This window comes from Ambystoma mexicanum, chromosome 3p (genome assembly GCF_040938575.1).
Source record: "Ambystoma mexicanum isolate Mex_15411 chromosome 3p, UKY_AmexF1_1, whole genome shotgun sequence".
Classification (NCBI taxonomy): Eukaryota; Metazoa; Chordata; class Amphibia; order Caudata; family Ambystomatidae; genus Ambystoma; species Ambystoma mexicanum.
Genome location: NC_090925.1, coordinates 1,168,214,316 through 1,168,241,065, shown reverse-complemented (window position 1 = coordinate 1,168,241,065; position 26,750 = coordinate 1,168,214,316). Strand labels below are relative to the sequence as shown.

Below are 26,750 nucleotides of genomic sequence, written 5' to 3'. Positions count from 1 at the left end.
CAGAACTCCTATTAAATCTGAGAGACCTGTATAGTGGGAGAGAAGCCTATCAATGCAATCTAAATCTCACACAATGCAACATGCCCCTAGAACCCCTATTACATTTGAGAGACCTGTAGAGTGGGAGGGGGCCTAAACAGACTGTTTAATGTTGGTTTGCTAAATGGCTAGGAATCTGGGCTAGAGTTGTAGCTCTCCCCTGAACCAGGCCACTCCTACATTACTGGTCCTTGTAGTTGATGGTTGACGGCTGGTCACTGGCTTCCCCTGCGGACAACCTGCTGACACTCCCTGGAGCCGCCTCTGTTGGAGCCACCCTTGGGGCCCTTAGCCGCAGGGGGCTGCCTAGGAAGGGTTAAGCAGAATCCTCTGCAGGACCCTTAGGGAACACTACGGATGATTATGTCTACAAGTGGCAGTACAATTCCACCTTTGGTACAAGCCGTACTACACAGTTATAGTGGTAGCAGTAGCGGAGCAGCCAGACTTCTCTCAAGAGCAAATGAGCAGTAGTAGGGATTACACAAAAGACTACAATCACTGACTCAAACAAACACAGAATCAAGGCTTCAGGTTAAAAAATATAAGTACATTTATTTTTAAACCATCTGTTCATAAAACACTTCACCTCTATTGAACAAAACCACACTCTAAATATACTACACACAACCAATTCCTTTGGTTCAGGTCAATTCAAGGTAAGTACATTAGGATTTGACAGACCGGTGTGAAACAAAAGGTGTTACTGGGGGTTAAGCAGCGCTCACTTTTTGACAGTAATGACAGTTCGGTCTTACGAAAGAAAAGCGTACCCGCAGGAAGAATTGTAACCGTAGTCAAAACACATTTAGCACATTGAATAAAAACCAAAGAACAGGGGATAAAAATCATAGGAAATACTTTTGTGAAGGCACTTGAATCAGAGGACGTGTTCTAAGAGACAGATAAAATCAATAGGTCTGCGCCAGTGTCAAATGGAGCAGGGCTCCTTTAGCGAGGATCACAAGATTAGAATATTTCAAGATTAACGTTGCCAGGAGTACTTGGATATTGTCAAAGGGAGGCAAAAGTTAGAGAGAAGGAAGAAAGGACAAGCCTTCGGTAAGGAAAAGGGTTCACCCCGATTCCTAGAGGTCAGACGGAGAGAACGACCAAATGGACACAGTACCCTATTCAGATGAAGAAAGCTGGTGCCACAGCAGTTGTTCCTGGTAGTTCCTGCAGACTCACGGTTCCTGAAGCTTCAGTTGTGGGGACAAGAAGGACGACGTCTGGAGCGATCTGCACTACCCAGGGATGAGGCCAGCAGCAGCAAAGCAACAGTGAATAAAAGGAGCGCTCCTTTAAAACAGGAGAGGCTCTTCTGATGGCTATCCGGACCACTACAGCTTCGTGCAGCGATTTCAACCGAGGAGAGGTTTCTCTGGCTGTAGAAAGGTGAGCTGGTTGATCCCACCAGGCTCAAGGTAAGAAGACTCCGGACTGGATCTTCCCTGTCGTTGAAGGGTAGATAGCTCAGGACTGCAGCAGGGCTTCACCGGGACTCGAGAGTTGCAGCAGCCGTCTTCTTCTCCGCTTCTCTTCGATTCTTGTAGTTCCAGTGGTGGCTGACTTCCAGCCCAAGAGTCCTGCCTTTTATGCCAAAATCCCCCATTCACACAGCCTGTCTGTCAATCTCACAGCAGGGGGGTTTGTCAAGCCTGGACAACCACCTCAGGCAATGGACACAAAGTGCGACTTGGGTCTCCAAGGCGACCCTGTGCAGGGGGTTACTAAACCCCTCCCTCACATTCAGCCCATCTAGACATCCAGACACCAAAGGAGGGCTTCTTCGCAGAAGCCCACCAAAGGACGGTGAACAAAGAAGGCAAACCTAGTTTGCCACGCAATGTAAAACACAAGAAGGATGTTAACACAAAGAAATGGCGACTAAACCCAACCGGAGCCAAAAATAAAATGTATTTGGTCAAGCTGGTTTATGTTCGAGGCGAACACAATAGCCTAAAACAGTACTAGGTTTATATACTATAATCGCGGTAGAATAGTTAGGGTAGATACCACTGCCACCAGCCAAGTCTTAGTGTTAAGGGAGCGAAACAAGGCTCCAGGAGGTACAGACAACAAGGGATAAGAGTTAACCCTTTCCAATATTCCATGGAAGATGGGGTGTGCTGGGTCTGTAGTTTAAATGACTACATAAAGTAAATGGCAATTTTACCTGTTTCTGGGGGACAGTAGTCAGCCCCAGAAAAAAATTAGTCAGTGGGAAGTCTCAGAGACATCCCTGTGTCACTGCACTGAAGGTGCTGTGCAACACACGAGAAGTTGGGCTCATGCAGTGGTGTGGCTCCACAGCCCAAGATCACACAAAAAGTAGAAATACACATGGCAAAACACATGTAAGAGTGAGAAAAAGGTTCACACTCTTACCAGGTCGAAATAATAAACCTCAGAAATCCAGCAAAGCTGCTGAGGGATTCACTAGGTAAGGGAAATTAGCCATAAATGAAAATTCTCCCCAACAAGGGTCGGCTAATATCTGGCTAGGCAGCCAATCAGGAGCGGAGGGAGGCGGGCGAATGTCCGGGTGAGGAGTGGGAGAGGTGCCTGCAGCTTGGGACTCTAGGCCCAGCTGGCAAGGTCCCAGCCAATCGGGGCCGGTGTTGTGAGCCTCAGATGGCCAATCAGGGATGCAGGGGGGTGGGGGGCAGGCTGAGCAGGAGCTGCGAAGCGAGGGAGGGTTGGGGCTACGGAGCGGCACGGGGGACTGGGGCCGGCAGAGAATGGTGGATTTTGGAGTTCCAAAATGATAGCCTTTTAACATGTTTGGTAGGGACAACCACTTTAGGGCCTTTTTACCTTTTGAGAACCAGCCAACAAATCGCTCCAATTTAGGGCACAGGTGAAGGCATGCAAGTGGGATGAGGTGAGCACATGTAGTAATTGCAACCTTTGCTGCGACTGGCAGAAGCTTGGTTGAACTCCAGTTACACTGTGGCTCCAACCTCAATGTATCGCGCAAGAATTGTGGTGTAATGTGTCAGCGATCAATGTCTTTAGTTTTTCCTTTTTTGTCTTTTCAAGACCACCCCCATCAACCAACTTGCCAAAAAGCAGCAAGTCTTCTAGGAAGTTTATCAATGTGGGGCACCCGGGTTTCAGGCGAAAACCTGAACCCCTTAGCCAAGAATACCTTTTCATAACAGCAGCACAAGCAAGCTGTTGGCATCCAGAGCATTCCTGATAAAGGCATTAGCCAAAAGATGAACTTCATTAACAATTACCGAAGCCATTTATTGGATAGAGGTTGGAATGTCCTTGATAAATAATCACAGGTTTTACAAACGTTCCAGATTATAGCAGGCCATTAATTTGGTCGTGTTGACCACAAAGAATGTAGGCTGCTGAGGTTGCTACTTTTGCAGCCCAATTTACTTTCCATCGCAGGAGGCTGTTCTGAGGAGATACGTAGGGTAGTAACTCTTGAGGTTGTGACCACTAGGGAATCTGGAGTGGGATGTCAATGAATATAACATGGGTTTGATAGTTCGGGTTTGTATTTTTTACTATCCTCATATTAATCGACTATGTGGAAGCTTGTTTCTGTAGTGAAGTAAATCTTTCTTCACCTTCTTTAGAAGAGGAAAGCAGTGAACAATTAGCTTCTGCTCCTCTAATAGATCCTTTATAAAAAAAAATAAGACTTTCTCAGGTTCCTGCATCTTTGCTAACAACCTAGTTGATGCTTTCTTCAACAGGGCCATCTACTCACATTTATCCTGATAGGGCGAATTGGGGATAGGAGGCTGAAAGTTCTCTGGACTAACCACTGAATAATCCAAATGATTCTCGAGATCCTCCTCTGCTGGAGGTATTTCACTTTCAGGGCGTCCTTTTGTTCTTCTAAAGCGTCAGGAAGTATGAAATACTTAAAGAGGTGTTTCAGTGGGTTCCGTGTTAGAAGCCGTTTCCTCTAGTTTATCTTGCATTTTTGGTTGTTGTGCTTACAAATTCTTCATTTCCCAGTCATAACTATGAGGTTACAAAGGATTATCAACCCCCTCTTCTGGTCAGTCTTTCTAAATCAGTGTCACAATCCTCTTCTGAGGCCAAAAGATCCTGTACCTCTTTTGCCTGAAGGGCTGAAATAGGGATCTGTTAAAGCTATGAAAAGTGTGAGTTTAAAGACTGTAACTCTAGCGTCAGAGTTACCGGCATTGAAGTGGTGTGAATGCATGACAGTGTCAGAGGGAGTTCATTCACCGGAGTCAAGCACTTGGGTGTTTGTGCACCCTGTGAATGATGTTTAATGCTCATGTCATCTGGAAATATAACCAGCTTCGAGGAGTGTATAATGCGGGCCAAGCATTGTTTGGCCTTCTTTGGAGCTTGCGATGGTGAATAGATTTCCTGCTTCGAATAAGTGTGGGACAGATCTACGTCTTGTTTCAGCGTCTACGCCAGACTTTGGTGCATAACTTGCATGTAGGTCAGCATCGCTTGTCTTTGAGGCCTTGGCATGTGTTTTTAATTTAGTGTAAATCTTTGGATGCAAGTGAGTTGCAGTCTCATGGACATCAGAAAAGGTGTCCTTTGGCCAGCTTTGAATGAGTCCACTTGAGCTCTGGGGCCGACTGTGAGAGAGCCCCTGAGGTGCACAAGGCTGTTCGCGGTCTGAATCATCTGCTTATTTCCCATTTACATGCTCCTACGGTTCAGCCGCTATGGTGTAAGCAGGCCAGTGCATTATCCTGCAATCATTAAAAGTCTTGTTGCAAACCTTAACGGTGTTCTTCCATAGGAATTAAAAATTACAGCTGGGGCAGAATTTAAAAGGGGAAGCCAACAAATGATAATGTAAGGGGATTTAAAGTGATACTCAATATTGTGTAAAGACAAACTCACTCTCCAAAGGTCCCTACTGTACGCTCATGCGCGGTCAAAGTCAGACATAGTCCAGAATCTTTTTCCAATTTAAATATTTGGTTTAGGTCTAGTTTTGTTCTCCATTTTCCCTCATGCAACAAACCACTGGCGGAACAAAACCAATGTGGGGTGTCAACATATGGAGCATATTATGGGTGTCTGTACACAACAGGTGACACCCAAGCTTATGCCCTTTTTCTTTCGAAGTAAACCATATTTAGTACACCAGACCAACCACTACAAGGCAGACTATGCAAAGCATGTAGGTCTAAAAAAAAAGCATGAGCGAGCAAGAGAGAGTGAGAGAGTGCAAGTACATACTTTGATACCATCCCATCCATATCAAACAGTGCATTTTGCCACTTGGGATAGGCTCCCTCACACCCAACACCAGAGGGCTTGGAAAAACCTTCAAGTCCTGTTCACAGGACATGAGGCCACTCAGAAACTAAGGGGAAGAGAAATGTTCTTATCTTGGTTTACCATGACTAAAAGCAACACATGAGACAGACAAATCCTTACCTATGGGGCCCTCTGCTTCTTCCAAAGGTCTCTGATCCATAATGTGCCTGAACATGGGCAACAGAAAGGCAATAGTCTTTCCACTTCCTGTTTTGGCAATTCCGATCAAATCACGTCCACTCATAACTGCAGGTATAGCCTGGGCTTGAATAGGAGTTGGCTTTTCATATGACTGCCTAATGTTGGAAATGTGAAAATTGAGCTTGATTAATTATCTAGGAAAGTAAATGTTAACAGTTATATCATTAATGGAGGCATTACTAAATCTAAAATTAAATTAATTGCGTTAAGGTACTGAAAACGCAACTTAACTGCAACTGTTTTTCACCAAAGCAATATCACTGAGATGCACAAGATCAAAACATCTGTTAAAAGATTAACTGTATAACCTTCTCGACTAATATAACAAAGTAAAAGTAAGTCCAAAAAGGGAGGTGGAAGAGGGGGCAGGACAAAAGAACAGTAGCACTCGCCAGCTTTTTAAAGCAACTGGCAGAATGTTTATGGAAGTCATTCAAGTACTGTGCCACTCGCACATTCAACCCTTGCCTCTGAAATATATCATACGAAATCTGGGTAGAATGTGGTTACTAGAAAACTATAGTTTGCACAACTTACCTTTCCATGTTAAACTAGGCATACGGTCTGCAGTCACACTTGGATGAACTACATAACAGTACAATACATTACATGTGGAAGTCTATATGATCAGAAGCAACATTGAGTTTTAGGAGTCATGATATTACAACTGGTCTATTTGGTCTAGAATAAGAATCTATACAATAGTATTTGCAAAAATGATGGTTTGATTTCCATATTGTCACGCCACAAATATCAGTGGATTTTTGACTTCAATAGACCAGAAGGCATCCCAATAAAACATTTGTAGACTTTTTATAGCATGTTTTTTTTAATAGCATGGTTTTATGCAAAAGACGTGTTAAGGTGGCTTTTGTGCAACCCTCTGGCGAGGCTGTAAAACCACTATACTTAAGGTGGGAGTAGTGCAGCCAACTTATAACAGGAAAGCAAACATGTCCTACAGTAGGCAGAGTGGCAGAGCAATCAAGTCCTAAGTCCAGGGAAGGGGAAGTAGGCTGCCACAGAGGAACAGTTAGTCCATATTCTTCTACTTTTTATTTTTGTATTTTTTATTTAATTTGGTTGGTTGAGAAAATCAACCTTTCAAATTTACAAAAGATAAAACATTTCAGCTCAATTCAGTACTGCTATATATAATACAATTAATTCTTTTACAAACATACAAATTACAAACAATATCAACAATCGAAACAGTTAAAAGGTATGACCTAATTGTGATTTTATAATTTAGCAAGATGTTTGAGGAAAAATCGCGTCCAAAAAATGGACAATTGTGATTTTTATGGCTAGACGAGGTGAGGAAAATAGTCGAGGCCAGATGTCAATTACAGTAAAATGATTCAAATCAGCAAAGAATTTACCAAAAAGAAGTGATCGTAAGGGAATGATATAAGAGCAATGAACAAAACAGTGCTCTAAGGTTTCTTTTTGGTTTAAAGTCCTGCAGAATCGGCAAATATTTTCTTCCTGTGTAATCAGTTTCCTTCTAGCTAAAACATCTAAAGTTGGCCATAGATTTAAACGAAAACGTAGTAGTTTATTACGAAAAATGGGTGATGGAAATTTTAGTAAATAGTCCGCAGTGCTCCTATAGGGTTTGTGGCCAAATGTTCTGCGGTCAAAGTCCTTATATCGTAAACAATTAGATTGATTGCTACACCAATCATGCTGCAGAATTTTAATTTTGGCGCGATTTTGGTGAAATAACAATGTATCAACATTAACTGATGCGTCCGCCAAGGCATCTAAAGTGAATTTACACCAGCTCTTGGTAAAAGCGGATTGTTGAGACAATAGATGAGACGCCACTTTACCAAGTATATCTGTCTGGGTGAAAGATAGCAAGCATTTCCGCAAGAAAGCACAACATTTCCAAATAACATGAAAACATCGATACAGACCCCCAACTCAAACCGAATTAGAGGGAGAGGGGTACAGTTCGGAAGATGTAATACTTGTTTCCAAAAGCTGGCCTCTAAGCTGTTCCATAATGATACATCTTTCATAGGTAATGATTCTGCACCATAAGTAAGCATTGGAATAACTTTTTGCTGATAAAAAATAAGAACAGGTTTTATTGAAAATTTGCCAAACTTTCCCAACAGAATTTTAGCTTGAGAAATTAGGGAACAAAGTTTACCACGAAGATTTAATTCATGGTCAAGGCTGGTGACAGATGTTGAAATTAGTAAGCCCAGATATTTATATTGTGCAACATTGTCTAACACTACGTCGTCTATACTCCAAGTAAAAGGATTCATCTTCACAGACTGGAGTGCTTTGAAGATAAGTGTTTGGGTTTTGGTTGTGTTACTCACAAGTTGATTATACTTTACATAGATATCTAGACCATTTAATAATTTTTGTAAGCCTATTGGAGTTTTTGAAATAAGAACAAGATCATCAGCATAAAGTAAGTAAGCAATTTTATGAGTGCCCAAGGAGGGGGCATCACTCTGGATGTTATTCAGGGTTATTCCAAGATCATAGATAAATAAATTGAATATTATTGAAGCTAGAATACAGCCCTGTTTAAGGCCTCTATGAGTAGAAAATTTTGACGAGAGGGCACCCGCCATGGTCAATCTAACTTGCATTGATGTATTAGTATGAAGCAAAACAATTAAGGAAATTAAGGATGATGGACACTGATATTCGACAAATTTGTTGTACAAAAGCAGACGGTCTATTGAGTCAAAGGCGACTCTAAAGTCCACAAAGGCTAAGTACAAATTTTGTTTCCTAGCGGCATAGTCAGCTTGCAGCATGTGTAAGGATATAATGTTGGGTATAGTGCCTATGCCAGCAATGAAACCTGCCTGATTGGGGTTGTTAAGATGAATTTTAGATGTCCATTTTCTCAACTCTATGAGAATAATACGACAAAAATGTTTTGCTGGTGCATCCAATAGGGCTATTGGCCTGTAGCTCGGTGGCTCTTTCCTATCGCCTTTTTTATAAATAGGCACAATAATCGAATGAGTCCATGTGGGTGGTAAGGTTTGGGTTTTAATAACCATATTGAAAATACTAAACAAAATCTTTGACCAAATTACGGGATGAGCTTTAAACATTTTGCTGGATAAACCATCCGGGCCACATGCTCCAGACTTAATAGCGTTATTAATAAATAAACGAATATCTTCTAAATCAAAATCTAAATGAAAATTGTGTGAACAGTTAACTGTTTAAGGCGAATCTCCCATCAGGGATTTTGTAGAGGTTGGTAAAATGGGTTATCCGTTTGTGTTCGGACACTTCATTTGTTTGAGCAACAACTTGATTGCCAGTTGCGACTCCATTAAGTAGTGACCATGTTCTAGCAACAGTTTTACTGGAAATGGTGTTAAGCATCAGTTGGCCATCAACTTGATAGAGTTTTGCACGATGATACTTGAGCCAGTTTTTCTATTTAGTTTTAATATTAGTCAGGGATCTTATCCTTTTTTCCCATGGGCAGGGACATTGCTTCACGCTTTTGTTTTCTATATGCCTTTTTCTGGAGATATAACTCAATATTAAACACATGTAATTTGGGGGTGTGTTTTCCACATGTTAAACCTAAAGTAATCGGAGTAGTACAAAATGCTTGCATCAAGTCAGAGTATACTATATTGTTAGGTTTGTCATTGGCACATTCTCTAATGGCGTTAAAACTGAAACAAGAATAAAAATTACTCAAAGACTCGGCTGACCATCAGAGTCTATTCCTTGCATTATTTACAGTCAAAAATCCTTGAGGTAATTTATCTCGAGTTTGAGGAAGATGACCGTGATGTGACCATTTAGCTGTCAATTGATTATGATCACTCAAAGCAGAAGGTACAATCTTAAATTCAACAAAGTCTGCAAAGAAATTGACATTAGTATAAACAATCAATGATGGAAGAGGAGTTACCTCGCCGCCAAGTAAAACTAGCGGGAAGATCAGTTGAAAAAGCTCCATTGAGTCTTTGTAAATTATGGTGATTAATAAATTGTAGCCATTTTCTCACTCTATTCGAGCTCTTTTTGGGATGGGAAGAAATGCAGTCAAGATTTAAATCACCAGCGATCAATACTTTTTGCACTTCAGTATTCATAGTTGTCATATTCAGTACATCACCTAAATCTTCTAAAAAGCGTTCGTCAGCGATCCCCACCGGATTCCAATATACGTTTATGATGGCATGTATATTGGAACCAATGTGTAACCGAGCCAATTGAATGTATGGATTAGGCGAAGCCCATGAAGTAAGGACAAAATTTGGATTTTCTTGTATTGCTATAAGGAGACCTGCTGAGGGTCTACCCCGTAGACTTGTTTTCGCCGGAACAGTTAAAACCACGTGTTAGTCCCAAATGGGACTCGACGTGAGCCAAGTCTCTTGCAGCAATACAAGATGAAATGTGTTTAAAGCACTACTATTGTTGTTCAATAAATGGGAGTGGCCTCTCGAGTTCCAACTAAGTAGAGATAATTCAATAGGAGATTCCATTAAAGGTAGCTAGTGTTGACCGTATTGCTGAGCTTTGCTTTTCTGCCTACTCTCAGACTTAAATGAGGTTTTACATGTATTTGTGGTGGCCAACTTGGTGTTTGAGGGATATAACGCCAGTTCATTCTTTATATCAGTATCTACGGATAGGTTAAAGCCTAGATCAAAGAGTTGTCTTTTAGCTGACCAGATGATGTTCTGTATAGCTCTGGAATTCAGCCAAATTCGGACAACATGGAATACAGACGGATTACAAAATTCTACTAGTTCAATATCCTCAGAACTAATATCCTCCAATTCAGGAATGTCTGAGAAAATGGACATTAATGACTGGCGATTTAAGGCATACTGTACATTAGGTTTGGGTCGACATGATAGGATCAATGCATGATTCGCTAGTCGTTTCTGATTAACAAAATTTGGAAGTGAAATTTTGGGATTTGGGAAAGTGGGATTTGATTCATTTTTAGGAACTTCTTGTAAGGCAACTTGTACTATCTTAAGGATTTCAGGAGTAGGTTTTGCCAATATTGAGCGGTTATTTTCATCTGCAAGGTCTTGTTTTCCAGAAAGACAGGAAGAGTGCGTGGTTAGAAGATTTGGGGCGGGATATGATTGATGAGCTGTTGGTAAAATCACAACTGGAATTTGAGCATTTTGGGTTTTGGGTATTCGAGTGAGTATTGGTTTAGAGGAAATGACTTCTTACAGACTATTTCCTGTCTTTCTAGGAAGGCGTTGTTGGTCCATATAAGCATCTACAGCTCGTCTGATTTCTTCACAATGTGAATCATTGATCGACTGAGTTGAAGGCTTTTCTGTTAATCTACCAGTGTTTTTTCTCACAACAGGTGCAGCTAAGGAAGTTACACTAGAAGATTTAGAAACATCCGCTTCCTCAATTAAGGCATCTAGAGGGGCATAGGGCGGAATCACTTTAGGGGTGGTTTTAATATCAAAAACTACACGTCGTTTTGCCAGTTGAGAGTATTTGTTCATCACTGCTGCTGCGGCTGATTGGCAGTTCGCTGGAGGGAGGGGAAGGTGTTTAAAAAAAAATGTTGTTACTGTAGGTTGAGTCTTCTTGGGCAATTGAGAACTTTTCTGCTTTTTAGTTGCCTTTTCAGCGGCTTCAGAATTAACATTTCTCTGTTTTTTTGTGAAAATTGTAAACAGAGTTTTCGATGACAAAGGTAATATACTATAATTGGAATTATTACGGCATAACTTTGGAGCTGCATCGTTAGGTGAGGAAAGAACTGGCTTAATAATATCTGGAAAATGTGGGAGAGCAGAACTTGGGACAGTGGGCTCATGTGTAGAAAGTATCACAGGAGATCGGTTTGTGATTGAAACGGATTTGGGTACGAAGGTTGGAGCAGTCGGTTTGTGTACCGATACTGATGGTAAAGGACCCACATTCTTATGCTGTACAAGTGTATTCACATCATGTTGCCATGCTAACATTTTTTCAAATTGTAAGGTTTGAACTTGCAATTTATCATTTAAAGATTCATATAATTTTACTAACGAGTGTAATGCTGTATTCATAGTGGTGAGGTTTGTGATGATCAAATTCGCACTGGCATCTACAGGACTGTCATGATGTGGCACCACTGGAGAGGTATGTGGACGACGGGGAGTGGGGGCAAGATATGATGCTGCAATAGCTGAACAATTTAAATCGTCGTCTGAAAACAAAACTGGAGTATATGAATAATTTTGCGGTAAGGCATCAGGCAATAAATGCTCAGAGATATTAGACTTACTCTTACTCAAGTCTATTATTGCCGCATGAGAACGAGGAATACATTTAAGGTTTTTTAAAGCCTCGACCGGAACAGGAGCTGGCATATTATTTAAGCAATCACTATCAGACACAGAATTATTGTCAAACGAGAGGCGTAGAAGAGGTTTAGTACAGGCCTCAGGTAATAATTTTTTTTTATAAGAAAATTCAAATCGTCATGAGGAGGCAGTATTTACTTTTGCGGTCTGAGGAGAATGGGGCACTGTTTGAACAGAATTATCAAGCCGATGTACTACTGCAGCTGCTGGGGAGGAAAGAGGCACTTGTCTGACCGGGAGATTGCTAAAAAAGGGACGATGGATAACAGCAACAGCTGGCCTTCCGAATACAGCTTTTTTGTTCCGTACTTCCTTGTCAATCACCGGTGTCGAGCAGTACGCAGTATGTTGTTGCGCACGCCTGTTAATCAAGACTGAGTTCAAGGTAGACTTGAACCCACCTGGGATTATGGAGGGCGGCATGCCCGTTTTCTATGATGGAAATCTGGCTTGCATTTGAAGATTTATTAACACTATAATATAGATAAACTTATAGAATATAAATCAGTCAACACAACTCAATTGCTTCAAATGGCTAAAAAGGTCCAATAAATATTTTCGCCACAAGGTGCAGAGTGTAACTAGAAGATTAAATGGCATCCAGCCACTGGGTAAGGCACGCCCGACAGCTTGAGGAGCTGCCCGAGTCCGACTCTCCCCCTTACCCCAGTGACGAACCAGATGTGGAGCTGATGTGAATATGATGCACTCGCGGTTCGGTGTACTCACAGCACAGGACACAGCCAAACAGCACAACAGCGGCTCCAGCCCTTACAGCTTCCAGGGCTTAACGCCGCAAGGGTGGCTGTGCGGTGCTTATCAGGGTAGTCCGTGTCACGCGATATGTCACGTGGCAAAACACGCTCCTCCTCCTTGGGGAAGCGGCCAGCAGCAAGAGCAGATGCTCGCAGTGCTGCAAACGAAATAACACGTGTGGCACAGGAATAAGTTCCAGTAAAAAGGAAAGCACTTGTGAAGCAGTATCAGAAGCGCCGCTCGGGCGGCTGTGCGGTGCTTATCAGGGCAGTCCGTGTTACGCGATACGTCACGTGGCAAAACACGCTCCTCCTCCTTGGGGAAGCAGCAAGAGCAGATGCTCGCAGTGCTGCAAACGAAATAACACGTGTGGCACAGGAATAAGTTTCAGTAAAAAGGAAAGCACTTGTGAAGCAGTATCAGAAGCTTTTTTTTAAAGTATACATTAGACAGTAAAAATACCCAATATCTGTATAAAAACATGAAATGGTCATAAAAGACACAACCCACTCCTATACTTTAATGTAAACTCCACTATCTAGTGATCTGTGTTGCAAGGAAAATAATACACTGAATTCTCCTTCAAAACAAGCCCAAAACAAGCAAACAGACTCCCATGCAAATTCTCTGAAAAAAAGAGCGACCCAAAAACATTGGGTTAAGTCTCAAAAATAAGGAACGCAACACTTATATAAACAAATGAAGGCCGACAGAGCATACGTTACAACAAAAAATATTTTATTATAACTTGACTATTCAGGCAATCTCTCCTCTGTTGTGATTTGCAGCTCACAGGGCATTTTTATAGCAGTTAGTGTCTTAAGTTCAGTTCTTGGGATATCCTTAGTAAGTTTTCTTTTTCCCCTCTGGTCCGACATCCGACTTTTCCTCCGCCCCTCTGGTATGCCGCGCCCTCTGGTCCTCCAGCCTACCACCCCCTCTGGTCCACTGCTCATCCGGTCCGACAAATATTAATAAGTAGAATGGAGGCAAGGGTTTGTAAAAGCTAGAGTGCTTGATGTTCCAATAAGCCAGGAAAGTGAAAGAATTCGGAAGAAATTTCAGAGTAAATTCAAAGGTTTCTGTAGATAAGGGAACATTTACTTGAGGGCAGGTGTAATACAGAATATTACAATTTCTAGTATAGGACTGTATAATGTATATCTGAAGTATTCATGGCACGTCAGCTTTTCCGGTTTGAAAATACCAGGACTGTCAAACCAGAAGTGGCCAGTCCATGATGGATTGTGTGATTGGGCAATGTGAACGTAAGCATGAGGAAAGAGGTACATTTATGGATGCTGTGCAAGCCTTGGCACCCTAAGTTATGAGATGTTATAAGGCATCATTGTGTGGATCTTGCAGTGGCTACCTCTACGGCATAGTAAGTTAATTATAGAGTACTTCGTGGGGTTGACTGTTCGCCATATGCCTTAGAAATTACTCACTGTTGCCAAGTTAAGCGAGCATCCTTTGCTAGAGTTACTGCTTGGAAGGTGTGGCAATACAGGCAAATTTTATGAAACCAAAGATAAGGCCTGTTCTGTCCCTACTCCTAGGACATTCTTTGACATATGTAGAAGAAAAAAAATAAAGGGGGCTTGTCCGGATGTCTCAAAAAAAAAAAAAGTGGCCGTCCAAAACCTAATCTAACCTAAGCACTGGTCTTACCACTAAAACAAAAAGATTAACAAACTCAACCAGAAAGTTCTACAAAGGGGTTAATCTCAACCATGTTAGTGGTAGCTGGATTCAGAGCAACCCCCCCCGAACCTAAACCGCCCGAATGTCCTTCTGGTCTCTCCCATGCCCAATGGCAGTTTGTGTATTTCAAAGCGTCTCTGTATTCTTCCAAGTTTCCTGGTGTGGGCTGGTTCTTGAACACCCCTCCCTCCCCCACCCCCCAAATTATCTCTAAGGCTGCATTCAAGATTGTACAGTTGAAAATGTCTCCTTATTCATTCCCTTTTTAAAAAAAAAGCATTCTCTCATTCTTGCAGCCATGCTGGGGCCACTTCGCACTGGACTATGGTCACTCTCAGCCCACCTTGGGGTTGCAGGCATTTCTCCCCCTCTTGGGGAATTGATCCTCTCACCTCACCTTGCGATGCTGTATTGTTCTTCTGCTATGCGGGAATGTTAAAGGATATTTGTACTGCACACTCTCACCGCCATAGTGGCGCTCTGGCGGATCTGAAGAGGAAAGGGGGGTGGGGTGAGTTAATGGGACCAAGCAGTGATGTGCTGTTGGCAGCTTCAGATCAGTTACCACCGTTCACTGATCTTAGGTGTGCTTTTCGGTTGGTCGCCATTGTGTTCTCTTGTGCGAAGCTATGTGTGATTTGTTTTGTTGTTGCGGTGTAGTGAAGTTTGTGCTGTTTGCTGTGCTTTATGGGTGTGGTGGTGTTTGGTTAGAGTTTCAGAGGTGTATGCAGAAGGGTGAGATTGTTAGTGGGTTGGTTAATGGCCTTGCTATCTAGATGGGATACATGCTAAGTTCCAAATTCTTACTAGATGTGGCACATGAACAGCTCCACATTTCTATCTAAATGTGGCACTGGCTAACATTCACAATCATGTCTAGAAGCAACGCAAGCAAACATTCACAGTGCAATCTAGTTGTTAAGCTGGTTAGTATTAACAGCCTAGCCTGCTATGTTCTGAGGGTAGGTAGAGTGGCAGGACTTCTGGAGTACAGCGATTGCCCTACTCCCCACCCAGGCCACACCTACCTTGATGGTCACTGCTGGTTGACGGTTGGCCCTGGCCTCCCCTGCAGACCCCTGCAGACACAGATTGGAGCCGCTGTAGTAGGAGCCGGCCTTTGCCTTGGGGCCCTTAGTCGCAGGGGCTGCTGCCCACGTTGGGTATAGGATAAGGAGAGGTGGACCAATCAGGGCCTGGGAGAGGGTGACGGAGGCAGGACTGGGGTGGGGAGGCTGCAAAGGGTGATTTGGAAGCGCGACGGTCGAATGATTTCTCACTTCCCACCTTGGTATCTCACTTATTACGAATCCCATAGGGAGTTGTTTCTTCCACCCTCACCTTGGGGTCCTGTTACTCTCAGCCTGCACTGGGCTCTCAAGTCACTGTTTTACAGCCCATCTAGGGCTATGGCCAGGTTTCTTTTTCACACACCTTCCTCTTCCCTTTTGTGCTGTAGCAGTGTTCCTCGGGAGCGGTGGTCTCCTCGGTACAGCACCACGGACTGGCTTCTTGCTCAATGCTCCATGTAGCTTTGGCGGCCCTCCAATGGTCCTCGCCGGTTCATCAGCCCCAGGAATAGCAGGCTCCTTTCGCCCAATGTCTGGAGTAGTCAAGGCTTGTCTCCTGCGGCAGTGTCTCTCCAGTTCAGGGCCGCATCAGAGAGCAGCGTTCTACTGGCTCTTCCATGGCAGATGCAGTCTGCGTCGGGCTGCTGCTGGACCACCCTTCTAGAAGGACATCTCCTCTTGCGGCAGACTTCTACCTGCTTTCACCTGCAGCTGGCTCCACAGACTTCTTCCATCTGAGCTGGCTCCGCCCTCTCCCAGTTTCTCTCAGGCCCCAAGCCCTCTCAGGCTTCTTTATGGTTCAGTCTGAACCTAAATTAGGCCATCGGTTGAATCACAGGTCCGAAACCATACTAGTCACTTTAAAAAGGGTCTTGTACACAAATGTCTTGCTCAATTCCCATATAACCAACAAATAAATGGGACTCTGTATCAGAGGGAGGGTTAATAAAAACCCTCCCTGTGGATTCCTTGTTCTCCAAGGAGGAGTTAGCCCCACTGGAATCCCGCGTTCCCGGTCTCCTAGGTGGTAAGCATAGAAATGTCATCTCCCTGGTTCCAAAGTGGGTGGCTTTCCCTTGGGGAGAAGGGACAAATTCCCTGAATTGATCACACAAGACATTCCCTTCACTGAACTCAAATGGTTAAGTTGGGGACTAACGCATATATTATGCAAGTCTAATTTAGGTTCAACAGCGACTTATACTCACTGTGTGGTGTATAACTATTGATCGGTTGGCGCCACATCTCACCAGGAGGGAGGTCCCTTTCCATGAGGCCTGGTAGGTGTGGGCGCTAACCTATAGTGTCCCTTTGGGCGGTATAATGGGGGAGGGACTCTCCTCTGGGGATAAGGACGACTATCTAGGGTACTGTCCTTACATTAGGGAGAAATCTCAGAAATGTGTCAACTCCCTCCTCCTAAGAGACCCCCAGCAACTTTGCTTGATTTTGAGGACTTTAACCTGGATAAAGTGTGGCCCTTTTTCCCCACTCTCTCGTGTATTTTGTATGTGATTTTGAACACTTTCTTTTGGTTGTGGAGTCTGAAAAATTCCATAGGCATCATCTTTTACATTGTGTCACACAGCACCTTCAATGCAGTGACACAAGGAAGTCTTTCAGATTTCCCAAAGGTTTAAATACCTTCTCTGGGATAAACTACTGTTTCCCAGAGCAGTAAACTGAAATTGACTTTACTTACCATTGTAACTTTCTAGACCCAGCACACACTACCTTACAATCGAGTGCTGGAGGGGTTACCTAGTATCCCCTTTGTCTATCTTCTCATGTAACATTTGTATGTTACCCTTTTCTCACTGAATGGCTGGTGGCAGTGGTTTCGTTTTAACTACCATGGTGTGCATTTACCACAGGCTGCGTTCGCAGCTACAGTAAAGCACCCAAGGGTGCCATTTTTGTTAAAATGGCCCCCTTTTTTTGTGCCATTTCTTTGTGGAAAGGTCCTTCTTGAGATTTACTCTGTGCGCCAAACCAGGTCTGGTCTCTTTGTTCATTTTGTCTTTGGCGGGATTCACGAGTGAAGCCCGCCTCTGGCTCTAGGGTGTCTGGGGAAGGCAGGAAGTGAGGGAGGTGCCCGAAACTCCCTGTGCTTAGTCTCCTAGAACCAAATGCACTCTGTGGCGATTGGCTGGCTGACTGTCCGGCAAGGACAGCCACCCTGCTGGGTGACTGACAGTTAGGCTGGAATGAATGGGAGAGAACTGAATAAAAGGTGAGCCTTATGGCTCGGAAGGCAGAGTCAAACACTGGACTAAAGAACCAAAGAAGAACTTGAAGAGGATGCCTGCTGCAACTCCTGGACTGTTGGTTTGCCCGGTGAAGCCCTGCTGCAGTGCCAAAATGCCAAGTTTGCATCGACAGAGAAGCCCCTGCAAGAACAACTTCTCCCCTCGAGTTGGTGGGACCAATAAACCCCAAAGTAAGCCACCTGGACATCCATCTCGGAGCTGGCTGAATTTCCACAGAGTTGCTACTGGAAACCGTATAGCCAGGGAGCGGAACACCAGATTGTGTGTGTTGCTTTTAAGCTGGCCTAGAGCCTCAGGAAGATACTCCGGACTCCCCGGAAGCAGGACTGTCCGAGTATTAGCCCCCTCAACAGAATGCGGGACCCCAGAAGCACGGAAAGTCCATCTCGACAGCCGGGAACCGCGGTGTTGCTATTTGCGATAGATGCAAGGAGCTGAAACACTGAACAGCCACTGAAAGTGAAGTTTGCCGGTTGCGAGTTTTGACCGTCCCAGTGCATTGCAGGAGTCCCCCAACATCCTCCCTCTTGTCCCCACGACTGAGGCCCAGGAACAGTGAGGTCTGCAGAGCTGCACAGGAACAGAAGTCACCATCTTTTTCTTCATTTCTACGGTACTGTAAAAAGTCAGAGAACTTAGCTCTTACTGTAGATTTGCTTGAATCTTCTGCAACTCACAAGTCTAATCAGCTTGTGGCCCTACATTTGATTCTTCTTTTCATCAAAGACTCCTAAGAACTTGTGCAAAGACTTTTCCATTTACTTACCAGCAAAAGGTTCATCCTATCCAAGACTTTTCCCCATTGACTTTGGCTTAGCCTATTGAATTGTATGACTCTTCTTGAGGGATCCAAAAGTATTTGCCTGCTTAAGGATATTTGGGCTCTCTTGTTCTAATCACCTTTGCCTTTTACCACCTTATAAGAGTATTCCAAATGCCAACAGTAAGATATTAATGTCCCCAGAACCCTAGCTATTGAAGTCACCTGTGGGTGTGGGGCTGCGTCTGTGGGCCAACCCAAAAGGGTCTTTACTGATTTAGAAACTAAGAGTGTACAGTATTGAAGTGCAGTTGTGTTACTATTATATTGCTCCCTTCTGAAGAAAGCTTATTCTAACTGACCAATAAATACATTAATAATTGTTTATGCAAGAAACTGTGTGTGTAAGTTTATTTGAATACCTGTACCTGTAAAAATCTGTAACTTCACTACAGCTCACATTGACCCCTCTTGAGATAAGCCTGGCTGCTCAACACGCTACCAAAACTGTGTAGTACAAGCTTATACCAAAGGTCGGGTTGCCTATACCTGTAGTCAGTTGTGTGTAGTGGTCCCAGAGGGTAATGCATACAAACTTTGCCCAACGCCTTATGAGAACATCACACCCTCACATACTCTGGCCTCTCCTTCCTCTACTAACCTTTGTAGACAGTAGACCTTTGTACTGTTATAAGGCAGAGTGCCTCAAGGTTCTTGAAAGTACTGAGACGAAGAACAAAAGGAAAGTAGATCATCCAAGCACTGGGACGAGTTGGCCCCGTGGAGCAATGAAGGTGAAACCTGTGAAAGAAACGAAGGACTTATACAATGGGCCCAGACACTGCTGGCAACTTTGTATAAAAATCAACAATGGACTAAAATACCTGGTCTCAGGCAGTCGTAGAACACTGCAGTTGTGCTGTGCACTGAATGCGGGAGATTCAAACCTGCGTTGCTGATCCGGAGGGAGAGAGTTCCAAGGATACTGGCAGTCCGCCACGTCTGCTGATCGGAAGGTCCACAGGAGTAGACCTCTGCACAGTAGTATCGAGAGGGGGGAAGGAATGAAGAAGGCAGCTGGGAACACTGTTGCATAGTCACATGCCAGAGAAGCCGAACAGAAAGCCCACCATCCCAAGAAGCCCCGACGAGGTGCTGAAAACACCAACAATTTAAGAGGGTGGGGGGGGGGGGGCACAGGAGACCCAGAGGGGGCGCGGGACGGCTCACCAAAAGGGTGCATGCAGTTGTTCCCAGCCCCTTTGCAATCATAACACGTGGGTATCATAGCAGGAGCAGAAAGCCTAGAAAAACTTCTCATCGCAGTGGTGGAACGAAGCCAGCTGACCAACAGGGAAGGATCGAGGACCCAAAGAACCATAAAGAGAACGTGAGAGTGCTTCCCTCACGACAGCGGTAGAGATAAGCCCACTGACAGCCCAAGGAGGGTCAGAGACCCATGAGGAGCCAGGAATGAAACCCAGACACAGAGGACTCATGGTTTCAGGTTACAAACTTATTAAATCAAAAGGGGGGTTGGAAAATGCCTCACTAACCCTAATCAGGAGGTATTTCCTTACCTCAACCAAAAACGAAGGCATCAGTCCTTTGTCAAAATCAAAAATATGTCCTGTGTCCGAAAATCCTATCCGGTCTCTCAGACTTTAAAACTCACTCTAAGGTGCAAAGGATATATCACTAGATTTCAAAGTGCACAAATGTGCAAATCCAACAGAAAGGTATAAATCCAACCAAAACTTTTGAGTGGACAATGTTCACAGTTCCAGGGAATTGCTCTCTTTCCAAGACTCCATTTCACCAATATGAAAAGTTTCAAAAAAGATTAACCAATTTTCTTGTAACCCCAAGAGGATAACTCCATCCTCTTAGTGTGTTTGCAGTTCTCAGTGAAATGGCTCCCTTCCCCAGGTTTCGCTACACATTCAGGCCAATTCAAAATTTTAAGAGCATGCCTCCTCCTTGGGATTCTCCTTTCACTGCATTACAATTGGTGTGGGTCCCAGACTCGCAGGTCACCTGGAATACTCCCCTGCCAGGCTCTTTTCCAGATTTACAACTAAAATCCTCAAAGGCATGGATCCTCCTTGAGGTTCTTCTCTTGCTATAACTTAATACACACACTTGACTTTGCCTAGCATACTCTCCTGCCAGACCTTGTACAGAGCTATTTTGTCTTTTATTCATTTAATGATATTTGCAGAATGTTGGCTTATTGAGCCTTGTTGGTTAAACTTTATTACAATACTCACTTCTTCTCTCATTCATAGGGTCTCTGTCCCATTCCAAGGCCACTCACATTTACTTGGCTTTCTCGCCTGTGGTATGGGCTCAACGACACGTTCGTAACATGGTTCAAAAATACATCAATGTCCTCACAGGCTTCACTTTGCACCGTCTCATGTGTTCCTTTCATGAAGCGGCACATGTTTTTAGGCAACCCGGTAAACGGTCTGTGTTCCCTGGGCTTACTGGGTGCTTTAAGTATCTCTTGTATCTCTGCGCTTCCATTTCCTTCAGTTTGCTGGCTCGGCGTACGTCCCGTTACCCGCTGCGTCTTTGCCGTGTCCCTCCCTCTACTGTGCCGATTCACATTGTCTCGCGTTCTCAAGCGGCAGGCCTTCTGCATTCCGGCTTTCCACTGCCTGGATTCGCCTCCACACCACTTCCCACGACGTGCTTCATCTCAGAGTTCTGACCAATGTTAGCACAGGTTGCAGTACAACTCAGCCTCTGCAGCTCCCCCATCGGTCTGTCGGCTGTGGCAGATTTAGGTTTCCTGACATGATTGAACAACTTCCAAAGACAGGCCCCTGTGTTGGTTTCCTGGTCTTAGTCATCTTCACTGCTCTGTCCAGCTTCCTCAGTTGTACCATGCTGTTCCTTGTGTGATGTTGTGGAATACTTGAAGTAGACCTGGCAAGTGGTTGAGGGAGAGTTACAATATGCCATCAGAGCATGAGGAATGGAGGCAAGATCCCTAAAAGGGAATATGAGGGGGTGGGGGAGGTATGAAACTTTCTCCAATGATGTAATGTCATCCCCCCTAAGGGTCGCCTCCCCCCATGTGCTCCTCCCTCATATAGCTGCCACCAGGGTCAGGATCAGGTAATTGGAATTGGTTTTTTATAACGCGCTTAATACCCAGAGGTTTCGAAGCGCAGATCCGAGGATCGATTCAGTGTTCCTCCGCGTCGTCTTGCTTCCAAGGCAAGCACGTTGCCACTGAGCTATCCTCCCGAGACGAGGCTGCTGTCACCTGGCCCCACGGGGAGAGACTATCCCAGGGAAAGGAGCGATTACATCATCAGATTCATCACACACCCTAAACAAATTACAAGTGATCTTCCTCGTGGCAGTACTGAACAGGGAAGTAAACAAAATGGTCCAGTTCAAAGGAGGAGAAAACAGGGTTGTGGCCCCTCCTAACACTTAGAATTGAGTGTTGTAGGTGTGCAGCCTAATGGAAAGATGACCAGGGGATGGGAGTCATTCCGCCTGGTTTTAAGGAGCTGATGATAAGAAGGGAGTCATTCTCCTGGTAACCTTGGCTGGCAGTAGGGTCCAAAAAGGCCTGGGGAAGGGAGTCATTCCCAGAGGCTATTCGAGACCAGATGTCAAGAGATGGGAGACATGGCCCACCAAGAAAGCATTGTTTGGAACTTTACCACCAGGGGAAGGGAGCCATTCCCTCCAACATGTCAGACACAAGAATGTTCTAAGATTTGGGAACAGTTTCAACAAACCAGGAACCATGACCCAGGAGAAGGGAGTCATACAATTTATATTCATCATTGGTCGTAATACAGTAAACCTTCAGTCTCACAACATGATTAGTAATTCATTAACCAAAACACGTCAGACAACTCAGTCTGCAAAGCACTGGTGAACCCAAATATCACAGTGCTGGGTGATGTACTAGACACCGAGCTTCCCCTTCTCTCACCAAATGTCAATCTGAAGTTCAATACAGATCTACTGAATCTACATCTTCCCCTTTTATCACACAACGATGGGCAAAATATCTTTCAACCAGTTCCTGGGTGACTTCAGAAACCTCCACAGTCAATAATTCTCTCTGTACATGCACACCATGTCAACACTAATCGTGGCATTGGCCACACAAGATAAACATTTCTCAATTTACATAAATAATTCCACGTCATTCCAGAAGTGAAAGCTTGGTTAGTCCTCCGATTTATGCAAGTCTTCCATGTCATGGTGGCTAACATGCAGTGTATATACCCGTTCGAGTCAGAATGGAAATAAACAGGACTCATTCAAATTAAGCTGTTCACCAATGTATATTCCCTGGCAGTCATTTTGTAGCACATATATATACACAGTCAATAGGTTTCTGTACTCTGTGGTTGTTGTAATGTATGTTGTAATATTAAAGTGTGAAAATATCCCATTACATCGTTGATAATCTGTTACTCAACTGCAAAAAACTGATTTTTATACATTTTTCGCTGATCATATTGTATCAATTAAACCATGGACACCCAAATGTTAACCATTTCTACTTCCCGTTTCTCTCAATTTTGTTTTCAGAAACTGGCAATTAACAGTTCTTATAGTAAACGCACATCTAGTCATCAATTTTTTCTTTCATCAAGTGTAATGGCCACCCTATTGTCTATTTTCATCAAAATAAAAAAGACTTGTGTGACATAGTGAACTAGAATGTACGTGTCCTTAGTGACCCTGTTAAAGCGTCCATACCAATAAGATGAAAGTGTACTACAGACTTTCTCTAAAGTTCATTTAAATATAAGAGCTGTCCACTAATGTTTGAAAACGTACATACTCCAATGTCACTTCAGAAAACTATACATGGCCTCATAACACTCATTCACAACAGATCTACCTACTGTGTACTTCAAATGCAAAGCTGTGATGATACACCATACCAACCTGGTTTCAGATTTTTTATACACTGAACACTCGTTAAATTACATTGTGATGCTCACTTTTGAAATATTAACTAAAGCAATCAGTCTCAGATAGTTAAGTGTAAATCAGTTGAGCGTATATCAAATATAGCTTAGTTGATCTCCTGCACATCCCCACGACTTAATTTTTAAAAGAGCATCTCATTTTACAGAAAACTTTGAGAACACATTGTAATTTATGAATCCAAAACGATTCTCTTAAGTAAACTTTGCTCTCCATCTCGGCCTCGTGAATGTGTTGCATTATGTGAGCCGAGCTTGTAAAGAGCAATGTTCACCCGAAGGCATCTTGGCGCTGAAATACCAGCAGCAGTGAAGCAAAGGTTACTATGAGTGTATTGAAAAGAAAAGACTTCATTGATTGCCGAAAGAAAAGGTGTTCCACAGGGTCACGAAGAGAGAGAGAGAGGGAGGGAGGGAGCGAGCTCCATAGCTTGGCAGCAGGAATGGAAAAGACCTCGTCACCTACACGTGTCAGCCTTACATGAAGGAGTTGAATGGTCTAAGAGGTTTGTGAGCAAGGGGGGTGTTAGGGGAAATTCTCAGACATGTGGCAATAACCATCTACCTTAGAGACCCCCAGCAACTTTGCTAGATTTTGAAGACTTGATTTGTTTTAACCTTAGAGAGAGTGAGACCCTTTTTCCCCACTCTTATTTTTATGTGATTTCTGAACTCTGTGCATATTTTGGTTGTGGAGTCTGACAAACTCCATAGGCATCATCTTTTACATTGTGGCATACAGCACCTTCAGTGCAGTGACACAGGGCAGTCTCTTAGATTTCCCCAAGGTTTAAATACCTTCTCTGGGATAAACTACGGTTTCCCAGAGCAGTAAAGTGAAATTGACTACTTACATTTGTAACTTTCTAGACCCAGCACACACTATCTTACAATAGGGTGCTGGAGGGGTTACCTAGTATCCCCTTTTTTCTAACTTCTCAAGTAACATTTTTATGTTACCCTTTCCTCAATGAATGGCTGGTGACAGTGGTTTAGTTTTTACTACCGTGGTGTGCATTTACCGCAGTAAAGCACCCAAGGGAGCCATTTTTGTCAAAATGACCCGAGTCTTCTTTTTTCGCCATTTCTTTGTGAAAAATTCTTATTGAGATTTACTCTGCATGCCAAACCAGGTTTGGTCCCTTTGTTCATTTTGCCTTTGGTGGGATTCACGAGTGAAGCACGGGTCTGGTTCCAGGGTGTCTGGGGAAGGCAGGAAGTGAGGGAGGTGCCCGTAACGCCCTGTGCTTAGTCTCCTAGGAGACCCAAATGCACTCTGTGGTGATTGGCCAGCTGACTGTCCGGAAAGGACAGCCACCTTGCTGGGTGACTGACAGCTAGGCTGGAATTAATGGGAGAGAACTGAATAAAAGGCCAGGCTTTTGGCATCGACAGAAGCCCCTGCAAGGACCATTTCTCCCCTTGAGTTGGTGAGACCAATCAACTCCAAAGTAAGCCACCTAGACATCCATCTTGGAGCTGGTTGAATTTCCACAGAGTTCCTGCTGGAAACTCTAGAGCCAGGGAGAGGAACACCAGTTTGTGTGCGTTGCTTTTAAGTTGGCCAAAAGATCCAGGAAGATCCTGCAGGCTTCCAGGAAGCAGGACTGGTCGAGCCTGAGCCCCCTCAACAGAGTGTGGGACCCCAGAAGCAAGGAAAGTCCATCTCGATAGCCAGGAACAACGGTGTTGCTATTTGCGGTAAACGCATGGAGCTGAAACATTGAACAGCCACTGAAAGTGAAGTTTGCCGGTTGCAAGTTTTGACCGTCGCACTGCAGGAGTCCCCTGGCATCCTCCCTCTTGTCCCCATGACTGAGCCCCAGGAACAGTGAGATCTGCAGAGCTGCACAGGAACAGGAGTCCTCTGCTACATCTTTTCTTCATTTTAAAGGTACTGTACAAAGTCTAAGAGGACTTGCCGCTTGCTGTAGAGTTTCTTGCATCTTCATTTACTCACAAGTCTAACAGCTTCTGGCCCCACATTGATTCCTCTTTTTCTTCAAAGACTTCTGAAACATTGTGCAAAGACTTTTCTACTTACCCACAAAGAAGTGCTTTAGCCCATGTAGACTCTTGCCGATTGACTTTGGCTTAGCCTGTTTCATCTGAATGACTCTTATTGGGGGATCTGAAAGTATTTGCCTGCTTAAGAAACATGTGTGGTAACTTGTTTGCTCTAATAATCTTTTCTTTTTTACTTGCTCTTAACTAATTCGGAATGCCAAAAGTAATACATTGATGTCAACAGCACCCTAGCAATGGAAGTCACCTGTGGGTGTAGGTCTCTGCTGTATGCCATCACAAATGGGTATTTACTGATTCTGAACTAAGAGATTGTGTAATTGTGAAGTATATTTGTGTGGTGTCTTACATTGCTCCCTTCTAAAGAAGGCTTACATTAACTGACTGGTAAATTAATAATTGTTTTATCAAGAAACCGTGTGTAAGTGTTTGCTTGGCTACTTGTCACTGTGAAACTCTGTGCAACTCCCCTACAGCTCACATTGACCCCTCTTGAGATAAGCCTGGCTAATCGTCCACACTACCAACCTGTGTAGTACAGACTTAGAACAAAGGTTGGGTTACCACCAAGACCTCAGTCGTGTCCCCTTTCAATTTCAGGCAGTTGTTGCCCATCCAACATCCCACAGCCTTGGGGCAATCACTCAACTGAGACTCCTGGGCTGAGAAAGATCAAGCCGCATAATGACCAGAGTGTCATAATGACCTAAATATTTTGGAACAACTTCGATAATTTAAAATTTTTATTTAATCACTTGATGGTTCATTTCCATATAATGTCATGCCACTTGGGATTTCGAATTCTGATTTCGCCAATACGTTCATTGGTTGCCCTAATAGTTTCTCCTTCATAGATTTTCCACGCTGACATTTCTATATACCGTGTATTTCGAAATACATGTGGCATAACGTCTCAGAATAATCCTTCCTCCAGTTAGCGGATGGTGTAGAATGTTGCCCATGATGTTATTCCAATGTATGCAATTCAGACATGGGTAAGTTCCAAATTTCGGTGTTCGCAGAAAGGTTTGATGTCTTTTTGCTCACACCTGCTCTTGTTAATATCTCAGATTCTTTTGCCGTTTATATGCTTTTATTGGAAATTCTTTACAAATGTTAGATGACAGGGCTGTAACAGTGTGATAAAGTGTCATATCTTTCACATGGTGTATATTATTACTCATAAGTGGTTGTAATGTATTGTCAATGTAAATGCATATCTCCTCGAAGACGGAATTATGCTGGGCTACAATTGGACGTCTTGGAGGATTGTTCACATCCTTATGTATCTTTAGTAAACACTGGTACAGTTG

The 26,750-nt window shown here is 43.6% G+C and overlaps 1 protein-coding gene across 3 annotated transcripts in view; it reads right to left on the bottom strand.

Annotated features, from left to right (window-relative positions):
- Nucleotides 1-26,750, bottom strand: part of DDX46 (DEAD-box helicase 46) — a 1,330,317-nt gene that overhangs the window by 858,828 nt on the left and 444,739 nt on the right. For all 3 annotated transcript variants that reach the window (XM_069652574.1, XM_069652572.1, XM_069652573.1), the window contains exon 10: nucleotides 5,449-5,624. In XM_069652574.1, the coding sequence (XP_069508675.1) occupies nucleotides 5,449-5,624 (176 nt within the window). The remainder of the gene's footprint in view (nucleotides 1-5,448; nucleotides 5,625-26,750) is intronic.